This window comes from Pseudonaja textilis, unplaced genomic scaffold, assembly GCF_049901715.1.
Source record: "Pseudonaja textilis isolate UNSWEBS1 unplaced genomic scaffold, rPseTex1.2 PTEXSCF20, whole genome shotgun sequence".
NCBI lineage: Eukaryota > Metazoa > Chordata > Lepidosauria > Squamata > Elapidae > Pseudonaja > Pseudonaja textilis.
Genome location: NW_028262864.1, coordinates 954,727 through 982,348, shown reverse-complemented (window position 1 = coordinate 982,348; position 27,622 = coordinate 954,727). Strand labels below are relative to the sequence as shown.

The window sequence follows — 27,622 nt, the reverse complement described above, 5'->3', positions numbered from 1 at the left end:
TCTATTTCTTTGTCCATGTCCTGGCCACCACACATAGCTTCTGACTAGGGCTTTCATGTGGACTATCCCTGGATGGCCCTCGTGTAGCATTGTTAGTACTTTGTTTCTTGGGGGGGGACAACCACTCTCTCTCCCCATAGTATACAGCCCTTGAGTACGGATAGCTTAGCCTGTCTATTTTTATATGGTTTGAGTTCATCCCCTTCTATGGATTCCGGCCATCCCCTCCATACCCAGTTGGAAATCCGCGCCATGAGTCTGGTGATTTCTGCAGACATTATCAGTCTGGGATGTAGTTCTTCTACTAGGAGTACTGTGGTGGAGGATGCCGAGTCCTCAACAAGATCCAGAAGGGGGCAGAGACTTAATGCGTCAGTGTTTGAAATGTCTTTTCCTGGCCGGTGAATTAGACGGTAGCTATATGTGGCCAGGAACACAGTCCATCTTAACATCCTGGGTGATAGGATGTTTGGTGTGGGTGTGCTGTCCGGACAGTATATAGGCAATGGGAATTGAGTTAGTTAAGTTAGAATTGGGAGCTGTCCCCTTAAGAGAATGCCTCATGGTAAATGTAGTTAATGCATCCTGGGAAATGTAGTTCATGTCATGTGGTCACATCTGTAATCCTGATTGGTCACTGAATTGACCCTTGGTTGTGTTGGGGGAGGTTCCTTCACTCTTGCCTGGACCCCAGCAGCATGCTGGTGTCTCACCCCCTTGCTCCTTCGTTATGGGGTGAAAGATCACTATTCTTTTACACTATGAAGCCAGATATGCAAAGAATTGGACATAAGATGGATCTTGATGTAACTGTGAGTTATATTTGAGGATGCCTGGTGAACCAATAAAGAAACTTTGTATGGAAGCCTTTGTAGAGTTGTCTGTCTATCTTTATATTCAGCCAGTAATTATAAAAGATAGAACAGTAAAAGAATAGTGCTAATCTGAATCCCAGCAACCCTATGAAGAGTCAACTCCCACAGTAAAATTATAGTGCTAACCTGCATGCCAAAGTAAAATTATATTGAAACTTCAGAACTCCCAAAGTAAAAGTATATGCGTTAATCTCTCTCTCTCTTTGACCAACTTGAAGTTATAAAGCCTGTTTGAATTGCTGGGAGGGGCTAGAAAATCCCCCATTTCGCAAGAGACAAACAAGTAAAATCTTCTCTGGGTCTTTGCATTTCTGTCTCTCTGCTATCTCAAAGACTGTTTGGCAAATGAAAGAGAGAGAATCTGTAGCATTTCCTGAGTCTTCAGACCCTTTACGAATGCAGTGGAAAGAGACGGAGTAATCCTTTCTTGTGTCCTTAAAACAAAGAAACTGCATTTTCTCTATCTCTGGAGTGGCTTTGCATTCCTCACTGCTTGTGCCTTCGAGAGGAACAAGATAAGAAAGAGGCCCCTCTGCCAAGTGGAAAGGTGGTCTCCAAGCAACAGGGTGAGGGAATCCAATTTCAAAGCCAGAAAAGCAGCCTGCGGTTTTTCTTTGCAGGCAAAGCGAAAAGGTTTCCCTTTTTTGTACTGGTATTAAAGGCAATCCCTAATCAAAGACAACAACCTATATTGCTTAATAAAGGGAAATCATCTAACCATACTTTGCCCATGCATTGGACTAAATCATAAGATCCTTTAATGACCCTTTCTTCATAGCATTACTGCATGCAATTGAGCAACCCCTTGCAATGCAGCCCAAGGGTCTAGCTCCACCTTGTGGCCAATCAATGAATTTTTCAGGAAATTTCTAAATTCATCTACTAGCCTGCAGCACCACCTACAGTACTGAATTTTACAGAAGTTTCTAAATTCAGCCACATGCCTGCAGCGCCACCCTAGTGAAAAAGGGGAATTGCACGGAAAACAGCTAAAATTTCCAAAATTCACCTTTTCCCAATTTGAAGCATGTCAATGTCTTCAGGAATGACAGACGTTTCTGATGTACCAGAGGACTCGAACCCTCCACCCACCCTTGATATAAATGTGGAGCTTGGTTCCCAAAACCCAGAATTGGAGGTCCACTAATTCTGAAGAGGCAGCAGGACCTCAGAAAACCTACGACCTCAGACAGCATAGGAAGCATACCGAGCCCATGGAGTCATACTTGAGGAAGGATTGGGACTGGCAGTATCGACGCCATACAAACTCATGGTCACAGCTGCTGGAGATCTGTGATACCCCCAAACGCAAGTTGTCCCTTGAGAGAATCCACACATTGCAGAAAGACCTAGGTAACTTTCTTGCACGGTGGAGAGACAACGAAAGTAAACCCACGTCCATTCAGTCGAAGCTGAGTGACCCAAAGTTCCAATAACACATTTGATGCTTCGAGGAGATGCACAAGGAGCATGAGGACTTTGTTCACAGAGGCAAAGACTCCCTCCAAGCAGCACTCCACGAAGCGCTACAGCTGGAAAAAACATCGGGGGAGAGGGCCACATCCGACATAGCCCCTTGGTTACATGTGGCCTCCTCCCACTATTCTAAGAAAGTCTCTTCCCTCCATCCCAGGCCAGCTAGATCTCAAAGCAGGTTCCAGCATCTCATAGCAATTCTTTGCTGCTAGCTCTTCCCATCCTTCCAGAGCATCCTCCCATCGCAGCAATGCATCTAAGGCCTCCAAAGCAGCAAGTTATGCCGACCAAGCTGCAGAAGCTGAAATAGAAGCTGCAGTAGCAGATGCAGATCTACGTGCAACAGAAGAGGTGACACGGCAGAAGGAGGTAGTAGCAGAAGTCCAGCCCAGCCAACAAGCAGCAATGGCCAAAACTCAGGCCAAATTGGAGTTGGTCAAATGACAAAGGGAGTCAGCAACAAAGACAGCATGGGCCGCAGCATTACGGAAGGTAGCCAACGCCGCCTCCCTCAACTTCAGTCTTGAAGGGTTGGAAAGAGAAAACCCAGATAAACGGGTCAAGGCCTACATGGATGAGCAGTACTCACTACGAAACGAGCAGGTGGAACTGGCACAGTTAGTTAGCAGTCTCCCAGAACCAAGGGATTGAAAGGAAGAATCCCAACAACAGACTCTAAATGCCAGTCACAAACCTGACGTTGTAAGACCTAAGACTCGAGATTCCATTCCTGAAAATAGAAAACCTACCCCAACGTCTCAAGACCTGCTTGGCAAGCAACATAGCCCACCAGTAACTATGAAGGTAGGCACGCAAGCAGCCACAATTGCCACACTCAATCCACAGGCAAAATAGCTCCTGCCACACCCTCCAGACAACTCTAACGCAGATATATGGCAAGATGAAGGTGGTACCCACACCCGGCAGCAAGAAAGACTACCTGCATATGTGTTAACGGCTCACGACCTCCTCATAAAGTACTCTGAGGAGAACCATGAACCGTCCACAGCACATGCCCTCGAGCCAGAACGCCATGGCTACGAGGATGCTATACCAAGAGATGATCTGCCATCACAGAGAAGAAACACAGAACCTTTACTATGATGGGGAAAGCTGGACTTCGCAGATAACGGCGCATATAAATTTAACAACAAACCAGGCAGAGAATACCTACTGTGGAAGCGCATTTTCACAAGTACCATTCAACAAGAAAGGCCGCATCCTGGTGAAGAACTTAAATTTCTGTTGGCATGGCTGGGACCACAGTCTGTTGAAATAGTGAAAGACATTTACTCAGCCATACTGAATGATCCAAGCACCACCCTGAAATGAGCATGGGATACTCTGGACAGAAAGTATGGCGATACCACATTGATAGAATATTCACTGTTAGAATGACTGGATGGTTTCCCGTGTATCGCCATCAACAAAACCCAAAGGCTGGAGGAATTTTCCTCCATTCTTACACAGCTGCGAACAGCCAAAGAATGTTCTGACTTACCAGGACTTGCTTGCCTCGATCAGTTCATAACCCAAGAAGCAATCATTACCAAACTACCAAAAGAGATACTGGAACAATGGATTGTTTTGTCTGATGCCCTTTTTGGCTGCAAACCAACACAGAGAACCACCCTTTGCCTTTCTCAAAGAATTTGTTGCCCACCAAACAATGTCCTGCAACAGCTTTTGTAACCTCCACCTAAGAAACAGCTATCTCCCAACTGACAAAGAGCACAACCGAAACTCCATACCTCTCAAGAGCATAGTGCAAATTGCTAGAGAATACAACCTTGTGACAACACATAAAACAGGGGTTGTGACCTCTGCCATAAAGAGTTCAGGCAAAAACCCATCGGACACAACCCAATATAGGCTTCTGATGACAAAGAGAGTCCAGCTTTGCCCTTTACACAACTCTTGACACTCGCTGAACAGGTGCCAAGCATTTGCACAGAAGCCTGTGCTCCTAAGGAAGGCTTTGTTAAGGGAGTACAGATTCTGCTACAAGTGTTGTGAATCTAGACACTCGGCCAAAAACTGCACAGCCAAGGTGCAATGTCATCTATGCAAAAGTGACACGCACCCAGCCGCTCTGCATCCAGACTCCGATCCAACACAGCAGACAACTCCTAACCCTCCCTCGAACAAGGTTCCTCAGCAGGCTGCCAAAACGCAACCAGGACCGGCGGCGAGTATCAAGTGCATGGCAGTATGTGCCGACCCACTATTCCCTCGCTCGTGTCATCAGATCTGTTTAGCCAACGTGTACCCTGACGGATGCCCAGAAGAAGCTGTGAAGATGTACGTGATAGTGGATAATCAGAGCACTTGCTCGCTGGCCAGATCTGCATTCTTCAACCTCTTTGATGTCCAAAAGGATGAAGTGCACTTCATGATATCAACGTGCACCATACAACAACACACGGCTGGGAGGAGAGCCACTGGACTCTGTATAGCACCATTAGATGGGAGTTCCCACTTCCTACTGCCACCTGTGTTGGAATGGGATGGGATACCAAGCGACCGCATCCAGATTGCAACACCAGAGGTAGCAAGCAACATACCTCACCTGAAGCACTTGGCTCATCACTTTCCTGCCCTAGATCCGGAGGCAGAGATTCTACTCTTGCTGGGAGTAGGTGCCCCTTACACTTTAGCTTGCATCGAATTAGTCATGGGCCTGACATACGCCCCATTTTCCTTCAAAACACAACTAGGATGGTGAATCACAGGAGTAGTCTGTGTCAATTGGCTGCAGGCCCCAACCCAGGCACATACCTTAGCTACTTCCATTCTCAAGAATGGAAGTGTCGGGCTTCAAAGAACCAGCCGACCAGTCCTATGGTGTGCAGCCCAACACGACTTGATTGGGAAAGGGTCCTCTGCTTCTGCCATTCCCAGTCCAGCTCGACATCCGTGGAGCTGACAATTCATTATAGGCACAACCACCTGACAGGGACTGGTGGGGGGGAGGGTTTTACTGCTCCTCTGTTGCTCGACTTAGCGAGAAAGCTCAATGGGACAGAACAGCTGATTGACGACGAAGTTCAGGGTTTTGTCATGGAGGTCCAAACTATGTGACTTGTGCTGCTCGGGGGGCATATTTTCAGCTGGTTGAAGCTCCGCATTGTAGTGAGGGAGAGTGGCAAGCATGATTAGCGTCGGAGATTAGTTGCGGTTAGCATTGCGGGGTGGAGGTGAGCGGGGTTAATGGGGAGAGTGGATGTTAGTTAGCTGAAAGGGGTGGGACTGGGTAATAAAAGGCGCTGAGAGGCAGCTGCTCTCAGTGCTGTCTTAACTCGGGTTTGCCGTTGTTGCTGTGTTGGAAGAAATGGACTATAATAAACACATCTTTCCACAAAGAACTGTGAGTAAAGTAGTTTATTGCTAAAGTTTCTATGATTTCCAATGGAAGCTAACAGGAAGACCATCCCATCTGAAACCGTGCCAAGAACACTTTACACTTTCAACAGTCAAACCTGTTTTAGGAGAGGCACTGTTTCAGACTACCAAAGAAGACAATGACTTGGCCTTGTCTATAGAAGACAAAAGGTTCCTACAACTCATGGATAAGGAATTTCAACAGGATGCAACTGGTAGCTGGGTCGCTCCACTACCCTTTCGCACACCTAGACTATGCTTGCCAAACAACCAACAACATGGTAGGTGCTTTGCTAGAGGGCCTTATTCAGGGTTGTCTTGTAGTCAGCACAAATCCTGACTGACCCGTCTGGTTTCACAGGGATGATGATTGGGGTCTCCCATTTGGCATGGTCCACTGGTTTGAGGACCCCTTGGGCAATTAATTGATCTAGTTGCTGTTTGACCTTGGGTGGGAGAGCAAGCAGGACTTGCCGCGGCTTAAGGCGGACAGGGGCAATGTTGGGGTCTAGATTAAATGATATAGGGGTCCCCTATATCATTTAATTTGTCGTCGAAGACATCACTGAATTCCCGTTCCAGTTCTGCAATGTCTGCCACCGGGCGCAGGGTGGTGGTCTCTGCTACGTGAACACCGGTGATGTTGATCTGGAGCAACTGGAACCATTCTCTTCCTTGTAGGCTTGGCAAGTTCCAGTCTACTATGGTGAGTGGCAGGGGTTCTTGGAAGTGTCCGTATTTTATGTGGACTGTTTTCCGGCCTAGTACAGGTATGCAGCAGCCCTGGTAGTCCCTTAATATAATAGTCTGAGGTTCCAATTGGTCGCACTGCAGTTTGGGTTGGAGTCTTTTGAGGGTGTCCCACGAGACCATGGATATGTAGGACCCTGAGTCTACTTCCATATGGCAGGGCTTGCCCTTGATGGATACAGTGTCCATCACCTTGTTGGCCTCATAGGCGTAGGCAGGTCTCACCTGGGTCTGTGTGTAGCCGACGAAGGTGAAGTGTCCTTCTTTATATGCTGTTGACATTGTCATTTTATAATTTTGAGACCACAATGTTTGCCATTTCTCTAGATCAATCCCATATCCAAAATTCTTCCCCCAAGCAATCATAGTTTCTTTAACTTGTTCTTCTTCTAATTTAATTTCTAATAAATATCCATACAATTTTTTAATCACCTTTTCATCAGTACCTGTCAAAATCTTATCTAAATCAGTCAGTTTATCATAGAAACCTTCCATTTTGGAATCTTTATCATACCATGAATGTATTTGCGCATATGAAAACCAATTCATCTTTATACCTTGTTCCTCTAGTTTTTATATAGATTTGAGTTCACCCGTTTCATTCAATGTTTCACCAAATCTAGCTGTTTGTTCCTTTTTCTATATTATAGAATAAGAAAATGCTTCAATAGTCGATAGCCAGACTGGAATTTTCAAACAACGTTGTCTTTTAATCTTCTCCCAGTTTAACCACAGAGACTCCCATATATAATGTCTTCTAAAATACCCCTGTGTTTTAGTTCCTTTATACCATAAAAAAGCATGCCACCCCAACAACAAATCATGTCCTTCTAATGTCAACAATCTAGTATTTCTTAGTGTTATACATTCCTTAACCCACATCAGATTTGTAGCTTGATAATACAACTCCCAATTAGGCAAACCAAATCCTCCTCTAATTCTAGCATCTTGCAAAAGTTTTAACTTTATGCTCACTTTCTTACCTTGCCATATATATTTCAACACAATTTTATTTAAATCTTCAAAGTAATCTTTTCCAAGCCTAACTGGAATTCTTTGAAACAAATATAAAATTCTGGGTAATATATTCATCTTGATTGTTGAAATTCTCCCTATTAGTGACAGTTGTAAATTTTCCCATTTTGCCAGATCTAACACTATCTGCTGTTTAAGTTTGATATAATTATTCTCTTTTAGTGTACTACATCTTGCTGTCAAATATATCCCCAAGTACTTGATCTTATTCCTGACCTGAATTTTCAATAGGTCTGCCAGTTCTTCCTTTTGTCTTAATAGCATATTCTTTGTCAAAATCTTTGTCTTATCTTTATTTATTTTCAAACCAGCCACCTTTCCATATGTCTCTATCTTTTCTATCAATTTTGGTGCTGTTTCTAGAGGGTCTTCTAAGATGAAAACCAGATCATCTGCAAATGCTTGCAGCTTAAATTCTTCCTTTTTGATTTTCATCCCTTTTATATCCTTTTCTTCTCTAATATTTCTGTTTAGCACTTCCAAAGTTAACACAAACAACAGAGGTGATAGTGGGCACCCTTGTCTTGTTCTTTTTCTTATATTGATAGAGTCTGTCAGTTCTCCCTCTATCATTACCTTTGCCGTTTGCTTATGATATATAGCTTCTATTGCTTGAATAAATTTTCTAGCAAAGCCCATCTGTTCTAACAGTAATAACATGAATCCCTAATTCACATTATCAAATGCCTTCTGTGCATCTAGAAATATCAGAGCCATTTGTTTTTCAGGATGTGCCTGGTAGTATTCCAAGGTGTCCAAGATTACTCTCATATTATCTTTAATTTGTCTCTTTGGCAGAAATCCATTTTGATTAGAATGAATAAAATTATTTAGATATTTTTTAAGTCTTTCTGCCAATATTGAAGCAAAGATTTTATAATCTGCATTTAGTAGAGAAATAGGTCTATAGTTCTTAATTTGTAATGGATCGGCCTCCTCTTTTGGAATAAGTGTAATATAGGCTTCTGACCATGATTTCTTCTTTAACATATCTTCATTCATAAGTTCTACCAATGGAAGATTCAACGATTCTTGTAATGTTTTGTAAAATTCTGCCGGAAGTCCATCTGGGCCTGGTGCCTTTCCATTATTTTGCTTCTTAAGTGCTTCAGTTAACTCCATCATCGTTATATTGCTTTCTAACATTGTTTCAATCTCTTTAGGTATCTGAGGTAAATTAGCATTCTATAAGTACTGTTTAATTCTTTCCTCATCAATATTCTCTTACATATAGTTTCCCATAATAATCTCGAATAATTTCCTTCTTCTCTTTACTACCATAGCAAACTTGGCCTTGGTCATCTATTAATTGCAATATTTTCCTTGATTCTTTCTCCTTTCTCAATTTGTATGCTAACCATCTACCTGGTTTGTTTGCGTCTTCAAAGTAGTTCTGTTTAGCACCTCTAATTTTCTGTGCTAATTCTTCTTTTTCTATTTGACCCATTTTATGTTTAACTATATCAATTTCTAGCTTGATTTCCTTTTTCTGTGGCATTTTCTGTAGCTCTTTTTCAAGTCTATTATCAAGCCTCTAACATATGCCTTCATTGTATCCCATACATTCTGAATTGATGTATCTTCTTTTTTGTTTTCTCTAAAGAAAAAAGCCAATACTTTCTCCATCCACTGTGTGAAGTCTTTTTCCTTTAAAATAGTATTATTTAACGTCCATCTAGATCTTCTTTTTTGTCCTTTCCATTTAATTGTCATTGGATTATGGTCTGCCCAAGTACTTGTTTCAATATTCATTTCTTGAATATTAGTTATTAATTCTGTTGACATCCATATCATATCTATTCTGGACCATGATATGCGTCTATTTGAATAGAAGGTGCATTGTTTAGTTTTAGCATTTCTTTCTCTCCATGTATCTTTTAAGTTTATTTCATCTACCATTTTAAAAAAAGATTTAGGGAGAGTCTTTCTGTTTTGCTTTATTGTTTTCTGTGCTGTATAGTCCAATTTATTGTCTACAATTCCATTAAAATCTCCCATCATAACTATATTAGCATAGTCCAGTTCAATTATTTTCATATGTAATTTTTTGTAGAATTCTTCTTGTTTATCATTCGGGCCATAGATTGCAATCAGGAGTGTTTTCGTATTATTGTCCATTATTTCCACCATTAGTATTCTTCCGTCATCAGTGGTATAAATCAATTTTGCTGGGATGGTCTCTTTAATACATAAAACCACTCCTCTTTTCTTACATTGTGTCAAGGAAGTAAATATTTTCCCTAATTTTGGCTGTGTCAACAATTGTTCATATTGTTTTTTAATATGTACTTCTTGTAAACAAATTATATCAAATTTTAATTTCTCTAATTTATGAAAGGTTTTCCTTCTTTTAACGGCTGAGTTAAGTCCATTTATGTTAATTGTAATCAGTTTTTTCTCTTCCATGGTTATATTTTGTAATTAGGTTTAGCAGCTCTCGTAGATCTTAGTTCACGTTGTTCTTTGGCTTCCACCTTTCCACCTACTGCACCTTCTTCTTTTTCAATTGCCATTTGGCAGTCCTCTTGGAATTCAATTAGTGAGATTTCTTTTTCTGCCTCTTCCTCTTTCCCTCCAAAAAATTCTGTACAAAATAATTCCGCTTTCTCAATTGAGTCAATTCTATGTCTCTGTTCTTGCCATGTGAACATTAAACCTTCTGGAACCAGCCATCTATAATTCACCTCTTTTTTAAGTAGCATTTTAGTCAGGAATCGGTATTCTCTTCTCATCTCTCTCACTCTTCTGGGTACTTGTTTCAGGACCACAATCTCCTTGTCTTTATATTTCAATGTTTTCTCTTTGCCACTTGCAATATTTGCGTTTTAATGGCTTTCTTTGTAAATCTAATGTGAACTTCTCTTGGTAGCTATTTCTCATCGCATATCTTGTGAAAACTCGATAAACCTCATCTATTCTATCCATCATCTTCTCTTGAGTTATTTCCAAAGCTTCAGCCAGTATTTCTATCATTATCTCAGCTAAGTTTTTTGTCCTTTTTCTTCCTCTACATTTTGGAATCTAAGATAGAATTCTGATCTATCCATCTCCCATCTCAACATACCACCTTTATCTTCTTCAACCACCGTTAATCTATTATCAATATCTCCAATCTTCTTGTCTCTTTGTTTATCTTCTTCAATTTTTTGGAATCTTTCATCATACTTCAACATCATTTGTTGGATGTTCTCCACTTTTTCATTGGTTTTCCCTGTTCTTTGTTCAATGTTCTCTGTTCTTTGTTCAATGTTCTCTGTTCTTTGTTCAATGTTCTCTATTCTCTTTTCAATATTCTCTGATTTTGCTTGAATATTTTGAATTCCTTGCATAATCATCTGCAGAGTCACTTTTTCTTGTTCTTTTTCTTGCTTTAACATTGTCTGTATTGAACATTGTCCTCCAGGTGGCGGAGAGGAAGAAGTAGAAGTTGAAGAACCAGGAACTGCAAGTTTCCTACTCATTTTAAGCAATTCAAAATCTTTAGGTTCTTCTAAACCTTAATCCAATTGTGAAATAACCAATTGTAGTTCGAAATAAAAATAGTAGAAAAAAGAAGCCAAATAGTAATGATTAAAAAAAGAAGAAAAAAAAAGGGAGGACAAAATTTCTTCAGGTTCTTGTATACCTTAATCCAATCAGTAGTTACATGAAGAAAAAGGCTTGGGGAAAAAAAGAAAAGGAAAAGTTCTTCAGGTTCTTCAACACCTTAATCCAATTGAGAGGTCTCAAATAGAAAAGAGTGCATAAAAATAAACCAGAAAGGTAGATGAAAAAACAAAAATACCAGGAAAGGAGAAAAAAAGGCTATTCCCTTAAAAAAAAGGAAACATTAATACTAAAGCTTTCCCTTTAAAATAAAAGGCAAGTGTAGAGATTGGACTTCCAAAGAAAAAAAAGAAAAACAAAGACAAGCTCCAACAAAGCCAAAGATCCAAATAGCTATTGCAAAAAAAAGATAAAATGAAATAAAATAAAGCTGGTGAGGAGGGATAGCACAACTTAGAAAAAGTAAAAGAGCACTGCACTTTGTTTAATTATCCAAGGCTCTTATTATAACTCTCTTCTCCAAAAACTTATCACCTTTTTTTCCCCTAGGTTTCAACACCAGACTCCAGCTGTTGATAGAAACCCAGAAGAGCACCTGCAATAATACTCTCCCATGCTCTTCCCTCTATCTTATCAAATAGCAATGTCCTTGAAAAAAAGTCTCAGCTCTTTCTTTCTCAGCTTTGTCTGGTCACAGGAGAAAGAGAATATTTCCAAGCCTCTAGTTGGCAGTGTTACAAAGTTTCTTTGCTTTCACTTTCCCCCTCCTTTTCCAAGCAAAATATAAAAAGGATTAATAAAAAAAGAAAAAGATATTTAAAAAAAAGAAATAACTAAAAGGGAGTCTCTAGCCTAAAATGTTACAAAGTGAAAAAGGAGAAAAAAAATAGACGGAAAAGAAAAAACCAGTCCAGTTTCAAAATATAAGATCATGTATAGAAAATCCAGCAATGAGAAAAAAACATTACATTAAAACAAACTAAGTAAATTATGATTATCTTGTAAAACATGAATGAATAAAAGTATAATCAAATGATTGATTAATAATATTAAGGTATTTAATTTTTGATTGAAAATACGAGATTATATGCAATGTAATTGTAATTGAAGACTACGAAATGGAAGCACAAAACAATTTGTAAACCAACCGGCACACTGTATGTATACATATGGAAGATGGCTTGATGTTTTTATGCTTTTTTTGGTTTGTTTGTTTGTAAAAACCAATAAAAACTTAAAAAATAAAAAAAAATTAAAAAGAAGGTGAAGTGTGCTTCTTCTTCCCTGGCATCATGAATTTTGAATTTCCCGCCAGGAGCTTTCCGCCCTCCCCCTTGGTGGCCATTTTGCCTTGGTGGTGATGATGCCTGCCTACCTTGCTTGTTGTTCGGTTGAATGGCCTGGCATACCTCCACGATGTGGCCTCTGCGCTCACAACTTCGGCACATAGTGTCTTTAAAACAGCATGCCAAGTGGTGGTGATATCCTCCGAAACCCCCGCACTGTTTATTTCCTGTTTTCCCATCTGGCTTACCGGACTTCACTTTGTGCACTTCTTGGTCTTCATCCTTGCTTGCTTTGGAGGCGGATTCGCTTCAGTTGGGGTGGCGATTGGTCTTGGTTGCATGGATCCTCCCCGTCCCTTTGATCCGCACTACCGAGTTATCAGGGCTCGTGTCTCATTGATGGCCTCTTTGAATGAGACATCCTCCCGGGCCAAAAGTTTCTTTTGTAGTGCTGGGTCCCTCGTTCCCAGGATGATTTGGTCTCGGATCATTCCTTTGGTGTCTGGGAACCTGCAGTTTTTTGCTATCTTCTGCAAGTCGGCTATGAATGCGTTTATCGTCTCCCCATCTCTCTGGCTCCACGTGTAAAAGTCATACCGGCTTGCCAGGTAGGAGGGAGAGGGGGGTGTAATGTCCCTTGAGTGCCCATTGTAGTTTGTCCCAGGACACACTCCGCAGGTCGTCCGCTACTAGGGCATCTGCCATTTCGTAGATTTCGGTGTCGCAGTAGGTCAGGAACAATGCTTTTTTCTGTGCATCAGGGGCTGCTTGGAGTCCATTGACTTCCAGGTGCAGATCAAATTGGCCCATGTACGAGGACCATTTCTCCTTTGCCGGATCGTAGGGGATCGACATCAGGCGGTGTGCCAGCCTGTTCGAGCGTTGAGCATTGCGATGGCCAGTAGAATGGCATCCAAAAGCCCACGAGGTGTCCTTTGTTCTCTCCACAGCTCTGTATCCCATCCTCGTCGCCAGCGTTAGATGGGTCTGCGGGAATAAGAGGCAGGACACGGCAGGAACAGGTAAAACTCTTTATTGTCTTCAACTAAGAAAAAGCCACACAGCCACGGCTGGCGCCGGCTTTTGAAGCCAACGCTGTCCAAAGCTTCAGCCACTGACAGGGCTTTATTTCTCCTGCCAGTGGCTGAGCCAATGCGCGGAGTCAGTTAGCTGACTCCACTCTATGGCCATATTTGGTAATACATAACAAATAACTTATCACAATCAGTTCAATCCTATTGACTTCACACTATTATTATTAGATATACATCTAGAAATGTTTAACAGAGATCACAACACATCAATCAAAGGCAAAATATCTATGTCTTCCCGTTTAGACAGGCCTCTTACTACCTTTTACTACCTGCTAAACCTCGGGTGGGAAAAACAATAAACATTCTTTTTAGGACTGATAAATCCTCATATTTATCACAAGATATCACTGTAGTTTCTTTTCTAATTATTTTCGTAAACGTGTCATGTTTACTCAAAGTCACACACAGTGTTCTTAATTCTCATTAATCACAGGAATTTACTACCTGTCTCTAAACATGGTCACTTCCTTCTATAGACATAATAACCTCTTCCCAGAGGGGAAGAGGGGGACTAGAAGGAATTTCTTTTTCAGGATTTTCAGCAAAATGTAACCAACGGTTGAATCCCACCCCTGGTCTAGGGTCTCCTGCTTGAGTGGGGTGGGTGGGTGGGCCTTACCGAAACATAGAATGACAGAGTTGGAAGGGACCTCAGAGGTCATCTCATCCAATCCTTTGGACAAGCTTACAGAATCATAGAGTAACAGGTTTGGAAGGAACTTTAGAGATCATCTAGTCCAACCACCTGCTCAAGCAGCAGGCCAGGGGTGGGATTCTACCAGTTCGCATCTATTCACTAGAACCAGTTGTTAACATTCTAAGCAGTTCGGAGAACTGGTTGTTAGAAGAAATTACTGGCCTAATCCTGTAAGGAAGGCAGGAAGGAAACATTCTGGTGTTGCTTACAGAAACTGCCTCTCCCTTAACCCTTATTACATTCTTGGCAGGACTAGACTTCCTGTTTCAGTAACAACTCTGGAGTTTTTTTCCCCTTCTTTGCTGGTACTTTGCTTGTGTGGAGTGACCATTCAATGTTACAATAGCACTGAAAAAAGTGACTTATGACCATTTTTCACACTTATGACTGTTGCAGCATCCCCACAGTCATGAGAGGCCAGGCAAGGAGATGGTGCCTCGATGTGAGTGATATTGAGTTGGCCACGCCCAGCCAATAACATGACCACCAAGCCACGTCCACCCAGTCACATGACCACCAAGCCACACCCACCACCTAAGCCATGCCAACAGAACCAGTTGTTAAAAAATTTGAATCCCACCCCTGCAGCAGGCCCTTACCGAATCATAGAATGACAGAGTTGGAAGAGGACCTTGGAGGTTATCTAGTCCAGCCCCCTGCTCAAGCAGCAGGCCCTTACTGAATCTTTCTTGCTTTCTCTCTTTTCCTTTCTCTTTCTTTCTCCCTTTCATTCTTTCTCTCTCTTTCTATTCTTTCTTTTTATCTTTCTCTCTTTTCTTTCTTTTTCTGTTTCTTTTTTTTTCTATTCTCTTTCTCTCTTTGTTTCTCTTTGTTTCTTTCTCTCTCTCTCTTTCTTTCTCTTTTTCTCTCTCTCTTTGTTTCTCTCTATCTCTCTCGCTTTCTTCCTCTCTCTCTCTTTTATTGTTTCTTTCTTCCTTTTTCTTTCTTTCCCTGGGAAGTAGCAGATTGTGTCAAATACACCCTACTTTACCCCAGCTGGGGTGTGTCCTTCCACACATTTTCCCAAGTGAGCAAAGGTGTGGTTGAGTGTGTTTTAACCCAACACTCTTTTATTGGAGTTTACAGGCTGCTGGAGACAAAATGGGGAAAGGGGTGGGGTGGGGTGCCAGACAGATGTTCAACCCTCCAGGGACAAAAGGCTTGGAAGTGTCAATGCAGAGACTTTTGAAGAGCTGATCTGTCTGCAATTCCCATGGAAAAGTTAGGGGTGCCTGGGATGGGGGTGGGGATGGGGAGCTGGGGGCTGGACAGAGGGAGGAGACAGAAATCCAGCCCCCTTGGAGAATCAATTACCCTTCCCACCTCACCCCACCCCAGAGATTCAGGGCTCTTCCCTGTTCTTTTTTCTGCAGCAGTTTCATCTTCAGAGGTAGACTACCCTAGAAGATGGAGGTTCCACCAAGTGATCATCTCCTTGGATTAAATTTGGGGTGATGATGAGGAGGAGGAGGAGGAGAAAAATTTAGCCTGTTAAGCAACTTTAAAACAAGTGGACTTCAACTCCCAGAATACCCCAGTGAATTGCTTAATGTCGCCGAGGTTGAGAAACATTAGAATAAATAGACCATCCTGAAGAGGAATATTCAATAGTCCGGGATTTTCTGAATTGTGTGATGCACAAATTTAAAGAAGACACGGAAGTACCATAATAAATATTAAAACAAATTTAATAAATCAATGGTTCTATTTGTGGGGAAATGGACATTGATTTTTTTTAAAAAGCAGAATTAGGACCAGAGCCAAGAAACCTCTAATTCAATAAAGAGGGAAGGAAGGAAAGAAGGGAGGGAGGGAAGGAAGGAAGGAAGGAAGGAAGGAAGGAAGGAAGGAAGGAAGGAAGGAAGGAAGGAAGGAAGGAAGGAAGGAAGGAAAAGAAGGAAAGGGAAACAAGGAAGGAAGGAAGGGAAGAAGGAAAGTGAAGAGTAGGAAGGAAGACAGGAAGGGATGGAGGAAGGAGCAGAGGAAGGAAGGAACAAAGGAAGGAAAGAAGGAAAAGGGAAGGGAGGGAGGGAGGGAGAGAGGGAGAGAGGGAGGAAGGAAGGAAGGAATCTCAAGGATGGCTCTCAAGAAAGGCTGAGTAACCCTCTCCCCTTGGCCATCTCCCAGTATCAAATTCAGATACACTGCCTTGGAACAGTGAGGCTCCATTCTGCAATTGTAGCCCCCAAAGGAGCCAGATTCCCGTTTAGGAAATAATGTGGAACTAAGTTTTCAGAGAGCAACCCCACACTTGTGAAAATGAGTCTTAAATGTAGAAGGGAATTGCAAAGATATGCAAAACATTTGATTTTTGGGGTGGGGATGGGGTGGGGGCTTGTACTGAACCTTGTTGCCAAGCGAGGAACTCCCCAAAATGCAGATAGAGTGGAAAGAGGGTCAAACTTCAGGAGAGCAGAATAAATTAAATTGGGACCTCGGAGGTCATCTAGTCCAACCCCCTGCCCCAGCAGGAAACCCTATATACCATCTCAGACAAATGCTTGGTCCAGTCTCTTCTTAAAAACCTTCCAGTGACCCACAACTTCTGGAGGCACCTTCCCTGTGGGATTGAAACTTGAAAGTCCAATCTGGGCTGCCTGCTTGATTGACGGCCAGCCAACTGACGGAATGTATTGATGGACTGGGCTCCTGGGACTTCTCCAAGTTGTGGGAAAGTTCTCGTCCTTTTTATTTGAAGTTGTTTTTGTAAGGTCACCCTGACACCTCCATCTTTATGGCTGTGGGCGGGTTCAGTTTCCCACAATAGTCTCTTTAATGAGGGGAACCCCAATATAAGGTGATAAAAATGCAGATTTTCTCCCCACACAAACACATACACAAACACCCACATCTGACTTCCAACCCTCCAGAGCTTTTGTGCGCCAGAGAGTCTGTCAGATTAGAGAGATAAGCAGCATAGAAATGTAATGAAATAAACTAATTTTATTTGTTTTGATTCATATCCCGCCTTTATTGTAAGGCAGCGAACGTATCTAACACACCTTCATCCTCCTATTTTCCTCACAACAACAACCCTGTGAGGTGGGTTGGGCTGAGAGAGAGGGACTGGCCCAAAGTCACCCAGTTGGGTTTCATGGCTAAGGCAGGACTAGAACTCCCAGTCTCCTGGTGTCAGCCTTCAAGATCTTCTACCACTGCTTTGCATCTTTTGGCTGCCATAAGTAATGTGGGGAGGAGAGGGAATATTGTCTGGGAAGAGAGCTGGAGGTGTTACATTCTTGTGTTGTGTAAATGAGGAGTGGGGGGGAGTATAAATTCCTGCTTTTAGGGTTCTATTTCTCGCTTAGCTTTCCTTTCTCTACGTAGCTGCAAACCTTTATCAAAATATGCCAAGGTCAACAGACAGAGGCCTCATCTCCACCTGAAGATGTCCACATGATCATATTCAGAACTTTTAATTGGAAGAGTCTTTTGAACTATGGGGGATGGGAACAATTTCATCACTTTGTATATGTGATCTGCACGCCTAATTTCTCAGATTCAGAATCCTATTTGATGGACTTCATTTTTCAGTAAAAGAATTCTTTTCTCTAATTTATGGAGTCTAAGTATTTCTTTCTTGGATTTTGAATGGAGCACCGACTGACATTATTCTGAATCTCATCACCAGCCCACCTGGAGAAAATATCCAGTTTTCTTCCGAGGGGGTTTGATATCATGTCATCTCCAGCTAGTGATCAGGAGGATCTGGGAGCTGTGGGGGGGCAATCTTTGCTGATACCGGAGGTGCCAGCAGCAGAATTGCTAGCGGACCTTACCCTGGAAGAGGTTCTAGCTGAGAAACCCAGATGGTCGTTGGGAGTTGGCTGGAAGGATCCCGAAGAGCACCCCCTGTCCTGGAATCACCACTACCCGAAGGCGTGGGAGAGAAGAGCCATGGCAAGAGAGGGAAAAGAGAGATTTGTTACTGGATCAAGCCAGGCATCTCCTCAATGAGGCATTTGGACAGCCACACGCCGCATCAAGGTATGAAGGGGAAGGGGGAGCAAGTTCAGCCAGAGGTAGCCAAGCTGCCCCCACCCTCACAATTCAGCCTGCACCAGCGCAGCAGCCAGCTGCAGCCCCGGGGCGCCCAGTGGGAGGTGTGATCCCTAGAAGACGCAGAACTCTCAAGCTGCCTCCGTTAGAAGTGAAATTTGGAGGAAATCCCAAAGACTTGGGTTTCTTCCTAGCACAAGTTTGGAGCTATATGGAAGAATACGGGGAAGAGTTCACCTCAGAAGCAGCCAAAGCGAGATGTGTTACCAGGGCCCTGGAGGGAATAGCTGCAGAGTGGATGGTGACTTTGTATAATGATAACTCCCCAACTGCTGAACTATAACGTATTCATGACCACGCTGTGGGCAAGATTTGAGGACCCACTGGCGGAGAGAAAGGCCAGGATCAGGATGAAAACCATAAATCAAGGGAGGAGGTCAGTAGCCGACTACACCCAAGAGTTTAGACAGCTGGCGTGCCATATCCGAGGCTGGTCCCAGGGAGCCCTGATAGAAGCATATAAAGATGGTCTAAATGAAGACGTATACCAGAGATGCATCTCCAGAAGGGACCCCAATGATTTGCAGATGTGGTACTTGCTGGCAGAGGAAGTGGAAATAGACTTGTTCCAAGAGGCCCCAAAGCCCCCGAAGGGAGGAGTGATGGCAAGACCCAAATCCACTGCCTGTTTTCGATGTGGGAAGGAGGGCTACCGGATTGCAGACTGCAGGGTCAAGTTGGATCCAAAGGGGGTGCCAAAAGGAGGGAAGAAGCCTGAAAACCCCCCAGCCAAGCCTCGTGAAACCGCGCTAAAGACAGGGGAGATTGTAGAGGTCGCCCCTCCGGGAGGAGAGGAGCTGGGACCTCCGACCTCCCCTGAAGAGAGTGAATCTGACTCGGAAGACGACTTCCTGGTAAGTCCAAATAAGGGCCCCATGACCATTCCAGTAAAATTAAGGGCACCAACTTCAGGGACCGAAGGGGAGTTGCTAGCCTTGCTAGACTCTGGGTGCACGAGATGTGTAATCAACATGAAAGTAGTTGAGGAAATGGGCATCAGACTGAGAACTTTAGAAACGCCCATAGCCTTTTGCCAATTGGATGGATCAGTGGTGGGGGGTTGCCCTGCACGTTTCATAACGGAACCCCTAGAGTTGACCATGGGAGAGCATAAAGAGACTTTGTGTTTTATTGTGGCCCCTGGGATGGAGCAACCGTTAATACTAGGATTGTCCTGTCTCTGCAAGTGGAATCCCCATGTCAACTGGAGGAAAGGGTCGTTGTGCATACGCACCAATCAGCGACCGGAAGGGGAGAAGCGATCCCTGCAGAAGCTTCAGAATCCGGTTGTGCTAGCCTCCACAGGTACCGAGGACTTGGAGGGGGAGGAAAAAATTCCGAAAGAATATTGGGACTTAAAAGAAGTGTTCAGCGAAAAAGCTTCAGATGAGCTTCCCCCTCATCGGTCAACAGATTGTAGTATTGAAATTTTGCCTGGGGTGACACTCCCGAAACCAAAGCTATATTCGATGACACCACAGGAATTGGAAGAGTTGAGATCGTTTATCGATAAAAATTTGAAATGCGGTTTCATCCAACCTGCTAGACCTCGGGTGGCGGCCCCAGTGCTGTTCCGTGAAAAGAAAGATGGCTCCAAGCGTTTGGTAGTGGACTATAGAAACCTAAATGCAATTTCCGTGGAAAAGGTGTACCCCCTCCCCCTGATGAAGGACATGCTAGCCCACTTGGCTAAAGGGAAAATTTTCACGAAGTTGGACTTGAGAGAAGCGTACTACCGAATTTGTATTAAAGAAGGAGATGAGTGGAAAACCGCTTTTAACTGCCCGATGGGTTGGTTCCAGTTCAACGTTCTCTCATTTGGCCTACAAGGGGCTCCAGCCGTATTCATGCAGATGATCAATCAAGTGTTACATGAACATTTATACAAGGGGGTTTTAGTTTACCTTGATGACATCCTTATTTACACAGAAACTTGGGATGAACATGTGAGACTGGTGCGTTCAGTACTACAGAAACTGTGAGCCGCTAAGTTGTATGCTAAACTGTCCAAATGTGAGTTCCATCAAGAGAAAATCGACTATTTGGGGTATCGCATTTCACACGAGGGCATTGAAATGGATCCAGAGGGGCAAGGCAAGGACGGTCAGAGGGGCAGAAATCCGCTTGTGATTCTAGCCATCCTTTTCTTGAGTTTGGTGCGATCTTTCGGGGTGCTCGAGTCTTGGAGAGACCCGTGCCGGTGTGGGGGAACCTTGGGCTGCAGTGTGGGGAAAGCAACCCCCCTGCAACGAAGAGGAAGCCCTCCAGAGCCCAACGATCAAGGAAAGCCTCCTGCTAATGGAGGCTCCGAAGTCCGGACTGCCACCGATGGGAAGGAAAGAGTAAGTGAAAGTTTGCAAGCTCCAGGGGAAAGAGAGTTGTGGTTAAAGAAAGTGGCAGAGAAGATATTTGACTGACAATAGATTGATTTCAGGCTGTTAAATACTGTGTGAATGCCTGCTGTGAGCTCTAAGAGAAAGCGGCTACAAAAGAATTGGTCTAGTGAAAGTGAAGGAGCTTGGCAGGCAGAAGAGAGTTGGAAATAAAAAAGAAGTAAAGAGAATTTTGGAAGTCTGAAGACCAGCAGGGGGGGGGGGGGGCAATTAAAAAGACACTATTATCACTAACATTTGGATTGAAGCTATTAAATCGGAGCCAGAAGCAGAACGAAGCCGATCGGGGAAAAAGACAGCGACGCCATAGGCGGTATCCAGAATGCTGAAGTGGCTACAACAAAGTAACAGATCTAACTGTCTGAAGGGACACAATCTAATCTATAAACTGGGAAAATTGAGAACCGGTCCTAGCAGAGGAGACAGTTCCTTTCTTTATTTGAAGGAGATCAGAACAATTGATTTAAAGAACACTAAAATATAAGTAAAAGAGGAAGTCTCTAAGCGAGTGGGAACATTGCTTACTGGCAGCTGTTACTCAGCAAATCTTCATTTGCCATTTCCGGTGTGCTCGAAGTGGAAGCTTCCAAAGTGAAAAGCGGAAACAAAAACTCTTGTCTTTGGAATTTTCTTTTTTTTCTTTTCCTCTACCCTTTTTTCTGTGTACATACTTACTAAAATAGCCTCTCTTCTTTTCTAATTGTTGATGATATGCTATGTGGAAATATGCTTGCTTTTTTTCTTTGATCTCCTCTTGATAAATATGTACATTTAGTAAAGAAATATTAGAGTGTTAAAACATTGGATTAATTAATTTAGTTAAGTTATTATTAATAGAGATTGTTATAATTTGAATGGGAATATAGGGGAGACAGTAAGAATATTAAGCATTAGTTATTTAACAATCTTAGAGCTCTCTAGACCAATATTATATTTCATTGTGTGGGTGTATCTGTTAATGTAATTTATTGTGTAGTTAAGGTTACTTTATATTGAAGTTAAACTAGAGAAATATATATACACTTTACTAATCAGTTAAGAATATAGCTACTTAATAGATTGATAGATCCTGGTCAATTTTAGTTACAGAACTAAGAATATTGAATGCCAATTTGGAATAATATATTTAGCATTGTACAACAACAAAGACAAATTTTAAAGGAAATGACTACTACAACTACCACTGCTCTGAAATCTGGTAGGAAGGTTAATCCCACAATAACGACCACTTTGGCAACAACTTCATCTATGGCACAAAAAACAATAGAGGAAACACTACCAACAGAGAAGTCAACTAGCATCTCGAATGCGAATATTCAAGCAATGTTCCTAACCCTACAGGACTCATTGACAAGATTGCAAGAAACAATGATTAAAAACCATAGTGAAACAAGGGCAGATATCAATGAATTGAAGGAAGAAATGGGGAAACTAAAGACAGAAATGAAAGCGGACATTTCCAAAGTAGAGGATAAAGTGGGGGTGTTGCAGCAGGCCTTGGAGAAAAACGAAGTTATAATAAAAGAAGTAGAAAAAAGAACCGAATGAACGGAAAGGAAATTAGAAAGGGTGGATGAAGATCTTAAAAGCATGAGCAAAGAAATGGAGGACTCCCTCGTCCTCCTAGAAATGGACAAGGCAGCAACTTACCTAAGATTCCAAAATGTGGCAGAATCAAAAGAAGAAGACCTGGAATACTTGATGGCAGAAATACTGGCCGGTTTATTAAAGATGGATAAAGATGAAATTCAAAAAGAGTTTGATGAAGTCTACCGGGTTAATACAAACTATGCAAGACGCCACAAATGTTCCAGGGAAGTACACATACGATTCACTAGAAGATGTGTTCGAGACATGATATATAGAACCTCAAGAGATAAAACAATAACCTACAAAGAGAAAGAAATTGTGATTCTTAAACAGATACCAAGGAGAATAAGGGAACAAAGGCGTGACTATAAATTTCTGGCAGCATATTTAAATCAAAAAAGAATTACATTTAAATGGCTTATTCCAGAAGGAATGTTAGTGTCGTGGAAAGAGAAGAAAATTAAAATAGACACTATGGAAAAAGCCCAGGATTTTTACGAACGGATGGTGGGTCCACAGAAGCAAAGGGAGGAATTGGACACAAATTTTCAAGAAGAATATGGTGGACATAAAAATAGAACTGGAACGGTAGGAAAACAAAAGAACATCTATCCACAACAAAAGACAGAAGGAACCACATTAACACAAGCGCAAGAAGAGAGAGGAATTGTTACACGACAAAGAGCGAAACAAAACTAAATAGATGGGAGAAGAAAAAAAATTACTATCAATAAACATAAATGGTTTAAATTCAACAATTAAGAGAAAAAGGATATCTAAGGTCAACAGACAGAGGCCTCATCTCCACCTGAAGATGTCCACATGATCATATTCAGAACTTTTAATTGGAAGAGTCTTTTGAACTATGGGGGGGTGGGAACAATTTCATCACTTTGTATATGTGATCTGCGTGCCTAATTTCTCAGATTCAGAGTCCTATTTGATGCTACCACTTCATTTTTCAGTAAAAGAATTCTTTTCTCTAATTTATGGAGTCTAAGTATTTCTTTCTTGGATTTTGAATGGAGCTCCGACTGACACCTGGTGATTGTCCCAAAGTCACCCAGCCAGCTTTCATGTCTAAGGCAGGATTAGAACTCACCATCTCCTGGTGATTTGTCCAAATTCACCCAGCCAGCTTCTGTGCCTAAGGCAGGACTAGAACTCCCAGTCTCCTAGTGATTGATCCAAAGTCATCCAGCTGGCTTCTGTGCCTAAAACAGGACTAGAACTCCCAGTCTCCTGGTGACTGGCTCAAACTTACTCAGCCAGCTTCTGTGCCTAAGACAGGACTAACAGATCAAACAGATAATCAGAGTTGGAAGGGACCTTGTAGGTCAACTAGTCCAACCCCCCGCCCAAGCAGGAGACCCTACACCATTTCTGACAAATGGCAGTCCAATCTCTTCTTGAAAGTCTCAAGTGATGGCACTCCCACAACTTCTGAGGGCAAGCTGTTCCATTGGTTGATTGTTCTCACTGTCAGAAAGTTTCTCCTTATTTCCACGTTAAATCTCTCCTTGTTCAGTTTCCACCGATTATTCCTTATCTGACCTTCGGGTGCTATAGAAAATAGCTTGACCCCGGGAGGGTGGAGCTGGCATTGTGATGATACAGCATGCGATCTCAGAGGTCTGAGATCGCTGCCGATATCTTTGCTCCTGGACGGTCCAATCGGATCTAAACCATCCTGAAGAGATGGTGAATGTAAAGAGTGCATCCTGTCGATCCCAGGGATACCTCAAAGTCCCTGGTAGATCCAGGAGAAGCTCTTTTTGCCAGCGGCAAAGAGGCAGCCATTAAAGCTGCTGAAGTTGGGACAGCTCCGAAATGAAAGAGAACAGAAAGAGAAAGTGTGCCGGTTTGGTGAGAACTTTTTCTTTATTTTAAGATTTGAAAGGACACCCTAAGGAAAAGAAAGAATCTGTAAAAGTTTTGACAGAAGTGATTAAGCGGCGATTTTAAACAGGAACGTCAAAGTAATTTTTTTTTTCTCATTGCTGGATTTTCTACACGATTTTATATTTTGAAACTGGACTGGGTTTTGGTTTTTTTCCGCCTATTCTTTCTCTCCTTTTTGACTTTATAATATTCTAGGCTAGAGACTCCCTTTTAGTCATCTTTTAAAATATCTTTTCCCTTTTTAATTAATTTTTATTATATTTTGTTTGGAAAAGGAGGGGGAAAGTGAAAGCAGAGAAACTTTGTAACACTCCCAACTAGAGGCTTGAAATATTCTATTTCTTTTTCTTGACCAGACAAAGCTGAGAAAGAACTGAGACTTCTTTTCAAGGACATTGCTATTTGATAAGATAGAGGAAGAGCATGGGAGAGTATTATTGCAGGTGCTCTTCTGGGTTTCTATCAACAGCTGGAGTCTGGTGTTGAAGCTTATCAAAAAAAAAAGGGTGATAAGACTCTGGAGAAGGAAGTTATAAATTTTAACAAAAGCCTTGGACAATCAAACAAGGTGCAGTGTGCTCTTTTTATTTTTTTAAGCTGTACTATTTCCTACTTTAACAAAACCCCTCCTTACTAGTTTACTTTTCGTAATGGCTATTTGGATTTTTGGCCTTTTGGAACTTGATTTTTGTCTTTCTTTTTGTCTTTTGAAGTCAAATTTTTATGTTTGCATTTTATTTTAAAGGAAAAGCTTTAGTATTAATGATTTCTTTCCTTTTTTTTAAGGGAGTAGTCTCTTTTCTTTTTTCTCTCTCCCTCCCCTGTATTTTTTTTTTTCTATTTACCTTACAAATTGGTTTTTTTTTGTGGCTTTTTTTCTTATGCATCCTTTTATACCTGAGATCTCTTAATTGGATTAAGGTGTTGAAGAACCTGAAGAACTTTTTTTTCTCCTTTTTAGTTTTTTACCTTTTACTTTTCTGCCTTTTTCAGGATTTAACAATTTTTTCTTTTTTGTGTGTGTTTATGCTTTTTTGAGTTTTTACTGCTATCTAGCCAATCGATTGGATTAAGGTATACAAGAACCTGAAGAAATTCTTTTTATTATTATTATTATAATTGCTACTATTTGGTTTCTTTTTTTCCTACTATTTTTATTTGGAATTGCAATTGGTTATTTCACAAGTGGATTAAGGTCTAGAAGAACCTGAAGATTTTGAATTGTTTGAAATGAGTAGGAAACTAACAGCCCCTGGTTCCTCAACTTCTACTTCTTCCTCTTCACCATCTGGAGGACAACGTTCTATACAGACAATGTTACAGCAAGAAAAGGAACAGGAAAAAGTGACCCTGCAGATGATTATGCAAGGAATTCAAAATATTCAAATAAGAACAGAGAATATTGAAAAGAGAACAGAGAACATTGAACAAAGAACAGGGAAAACTGATGAAAAGGTGGAGAACATTCAACAAATGATGATGAAGTATGATAAGAGATTCCAAAAAATTGAAGAAGATAAACAAAGAGACAAGAAGATTAGAGACATTGATAGCAGATTAACTGTGGTTGAACAAGATAACAGTGGGATGCTGAGATGGGAGATGGACAGATCAGAATTTTATCTCAGATTCCAAAACATAGAGGAAGAAAAGGGACAAAACCTAGCCGAGATAATGATTGAAATTTTGGCTGAAGCTTTGGAAATTACCAAAGAGAAGATGACGGATGGAATAGATGAGGTTTATCGAATCTTCACAAGATATGCAACGAAAAATAGCTTACCAGGAGAAGTTCACATCAGATTTACAAAGAAAGCCATTAAAATGCAAATATTGAAAGTGGCAAGAGAGAAAACATTGAAATATAAAGACAAGGAGATTGTGGTCCTGAAACAAGTACCCAGAAGAGTGAGAGAGATGAGAAGAGAATACCGATTCCTGACCAAAATGCTACTTAAAAAAGAGGTGAATTATAGATGGCTGATTCCAGAAGGTTTAATGTTCACATGGCAAGAACAGAGACATAGAATTGACTCAATTGAGAAAGCTGAATTATTTTATGCAGAATTTTTTGGAGGGAAAGAGGAAGAGGCAGAAAAAGAAATCTCACTAATTGAATTCCAAGAGGACTGCCAAATAGCGACTGAAAAAGAAGAAGGTGCAGTAGGTGGAAAAGTGGAAGACAAAGAACAACGTGAACCAAGATCTATGGGAGCTGCTAAACCTAACTACAAAATATAACCATGGAAGAGAAAAAACTGATTACAATTAATATAAATGGACTTAACTCAGCTGTTAAAAGAAGGAAAACTTTCCATAAATTAGAGAAATTAAAATTTGATACAATCTGCCTACAAGAAGTACATATCAAAAAGCAATATGAACAATTGCTGATACAGCCAAAACTAGGGAAAATATTTACCTCCTTGACACAATGCAAGAAAAGAGGAGTGGTTTTTTATATTAAAGAGACCATCCCAGCAAAATTGATCTATACTGATGACGATGGAAGAACACTAATGGTGGAAATAATGGACAATAATATGAAAACACTCCTGATTGAAATCTACTCCCCAAATGACAATCAAGAAGAATTTTATAAAAAATTACACATGAAAATAATTGAACTGGACTATGCTAATATAGTTATGATGGGAGATTTTAATGGAATTGTAGATAATAAACTGGACTATACAGCACAGAAAACAACAAAGCAAAACAGAAAGACTCTCCCTAAATCTTTTTTTAAAATGGTAGATGAAATAAATTTAAAAGATACATGGAGAGAAAGAAATGCTAAAACTAAACAATAGACCTTCTATTCAAATAGACACTTATCATGGTCCAGAATAGATATGATATGGATGTCAACAGAATTAATAACTAATATTCAAGAAATGAATATTGAAACAAGTACTTGGGCAGACCATAATCCAATGACAATTAAATGGAATGGACAAAAAGAAGATCTAGATGGACGTTAAATAATCCTATATTAAAGGAAAAGACTTCACACAGTGGATGGAGAAAGAACTGGCTTTCTTTTTAGAGAAAAAAAAAGAAGATACATCAATCCAGAATGTATGGGATACAATGAAGGCATATGCCAGAGGCTTGATAATAGACTATACAAGGAAAAGAAATACCATGAAAAGAGCGAGCCTCTAAGGCAGGCTTGTCCAACCCGCGGCCCATGGGCCGCATGCGGCCCAGGTCGCCTCGTAATGCGGCCCAGTGCCCACCCCAACCTTCATGCCAGAGCCAGCGAGGAGGAGGAGGAGAAGCAGGTGCGAGGCGGGGTGAGGCGAGCGCCAGGCCAAGCAGCAAGAGAAAAGGCGGGCGCCGTCAGAGCGCCACCTCCTCCTGTTGCCACCGCCGCCACCGCCGCCGCTTCTGCCCCCGCCGTCGCTGCCGCTGCTGCCCCCGCCGCCGCTTCTGCCCCCGCTGCTACTTCTGCCCCCACCACCCCCACCGCCGCTGCCCCGCCTCTGCTTCTGCCCCCCCACCGCCGCCGCTTCTGCCCCCGCTGCCGCTTCTG

General features: G+C 41.8%; 1 protein-coding gene across 1 annotated transcript; it reads left to right on the top strand.

The window, feature by feature from the left end:
• Nucleotides 1-17,818: 17,818 nt before the first annotated feature.
• Nucleotides 17,819-20,149, top strand: LOC148123738 (uncharacterized). The gene is given in 4 exon segments (XM_087918900.1): nt 17,819-17,968; nt 17,970-18,466; nt 18,468-19,176; nt 20,129-20,149. Coding segments are annotated over 4 exon segments (1,377 nt in total).
• Nucleotides 20,150-27,622: the final 7,473 nt, after the last annotated feature.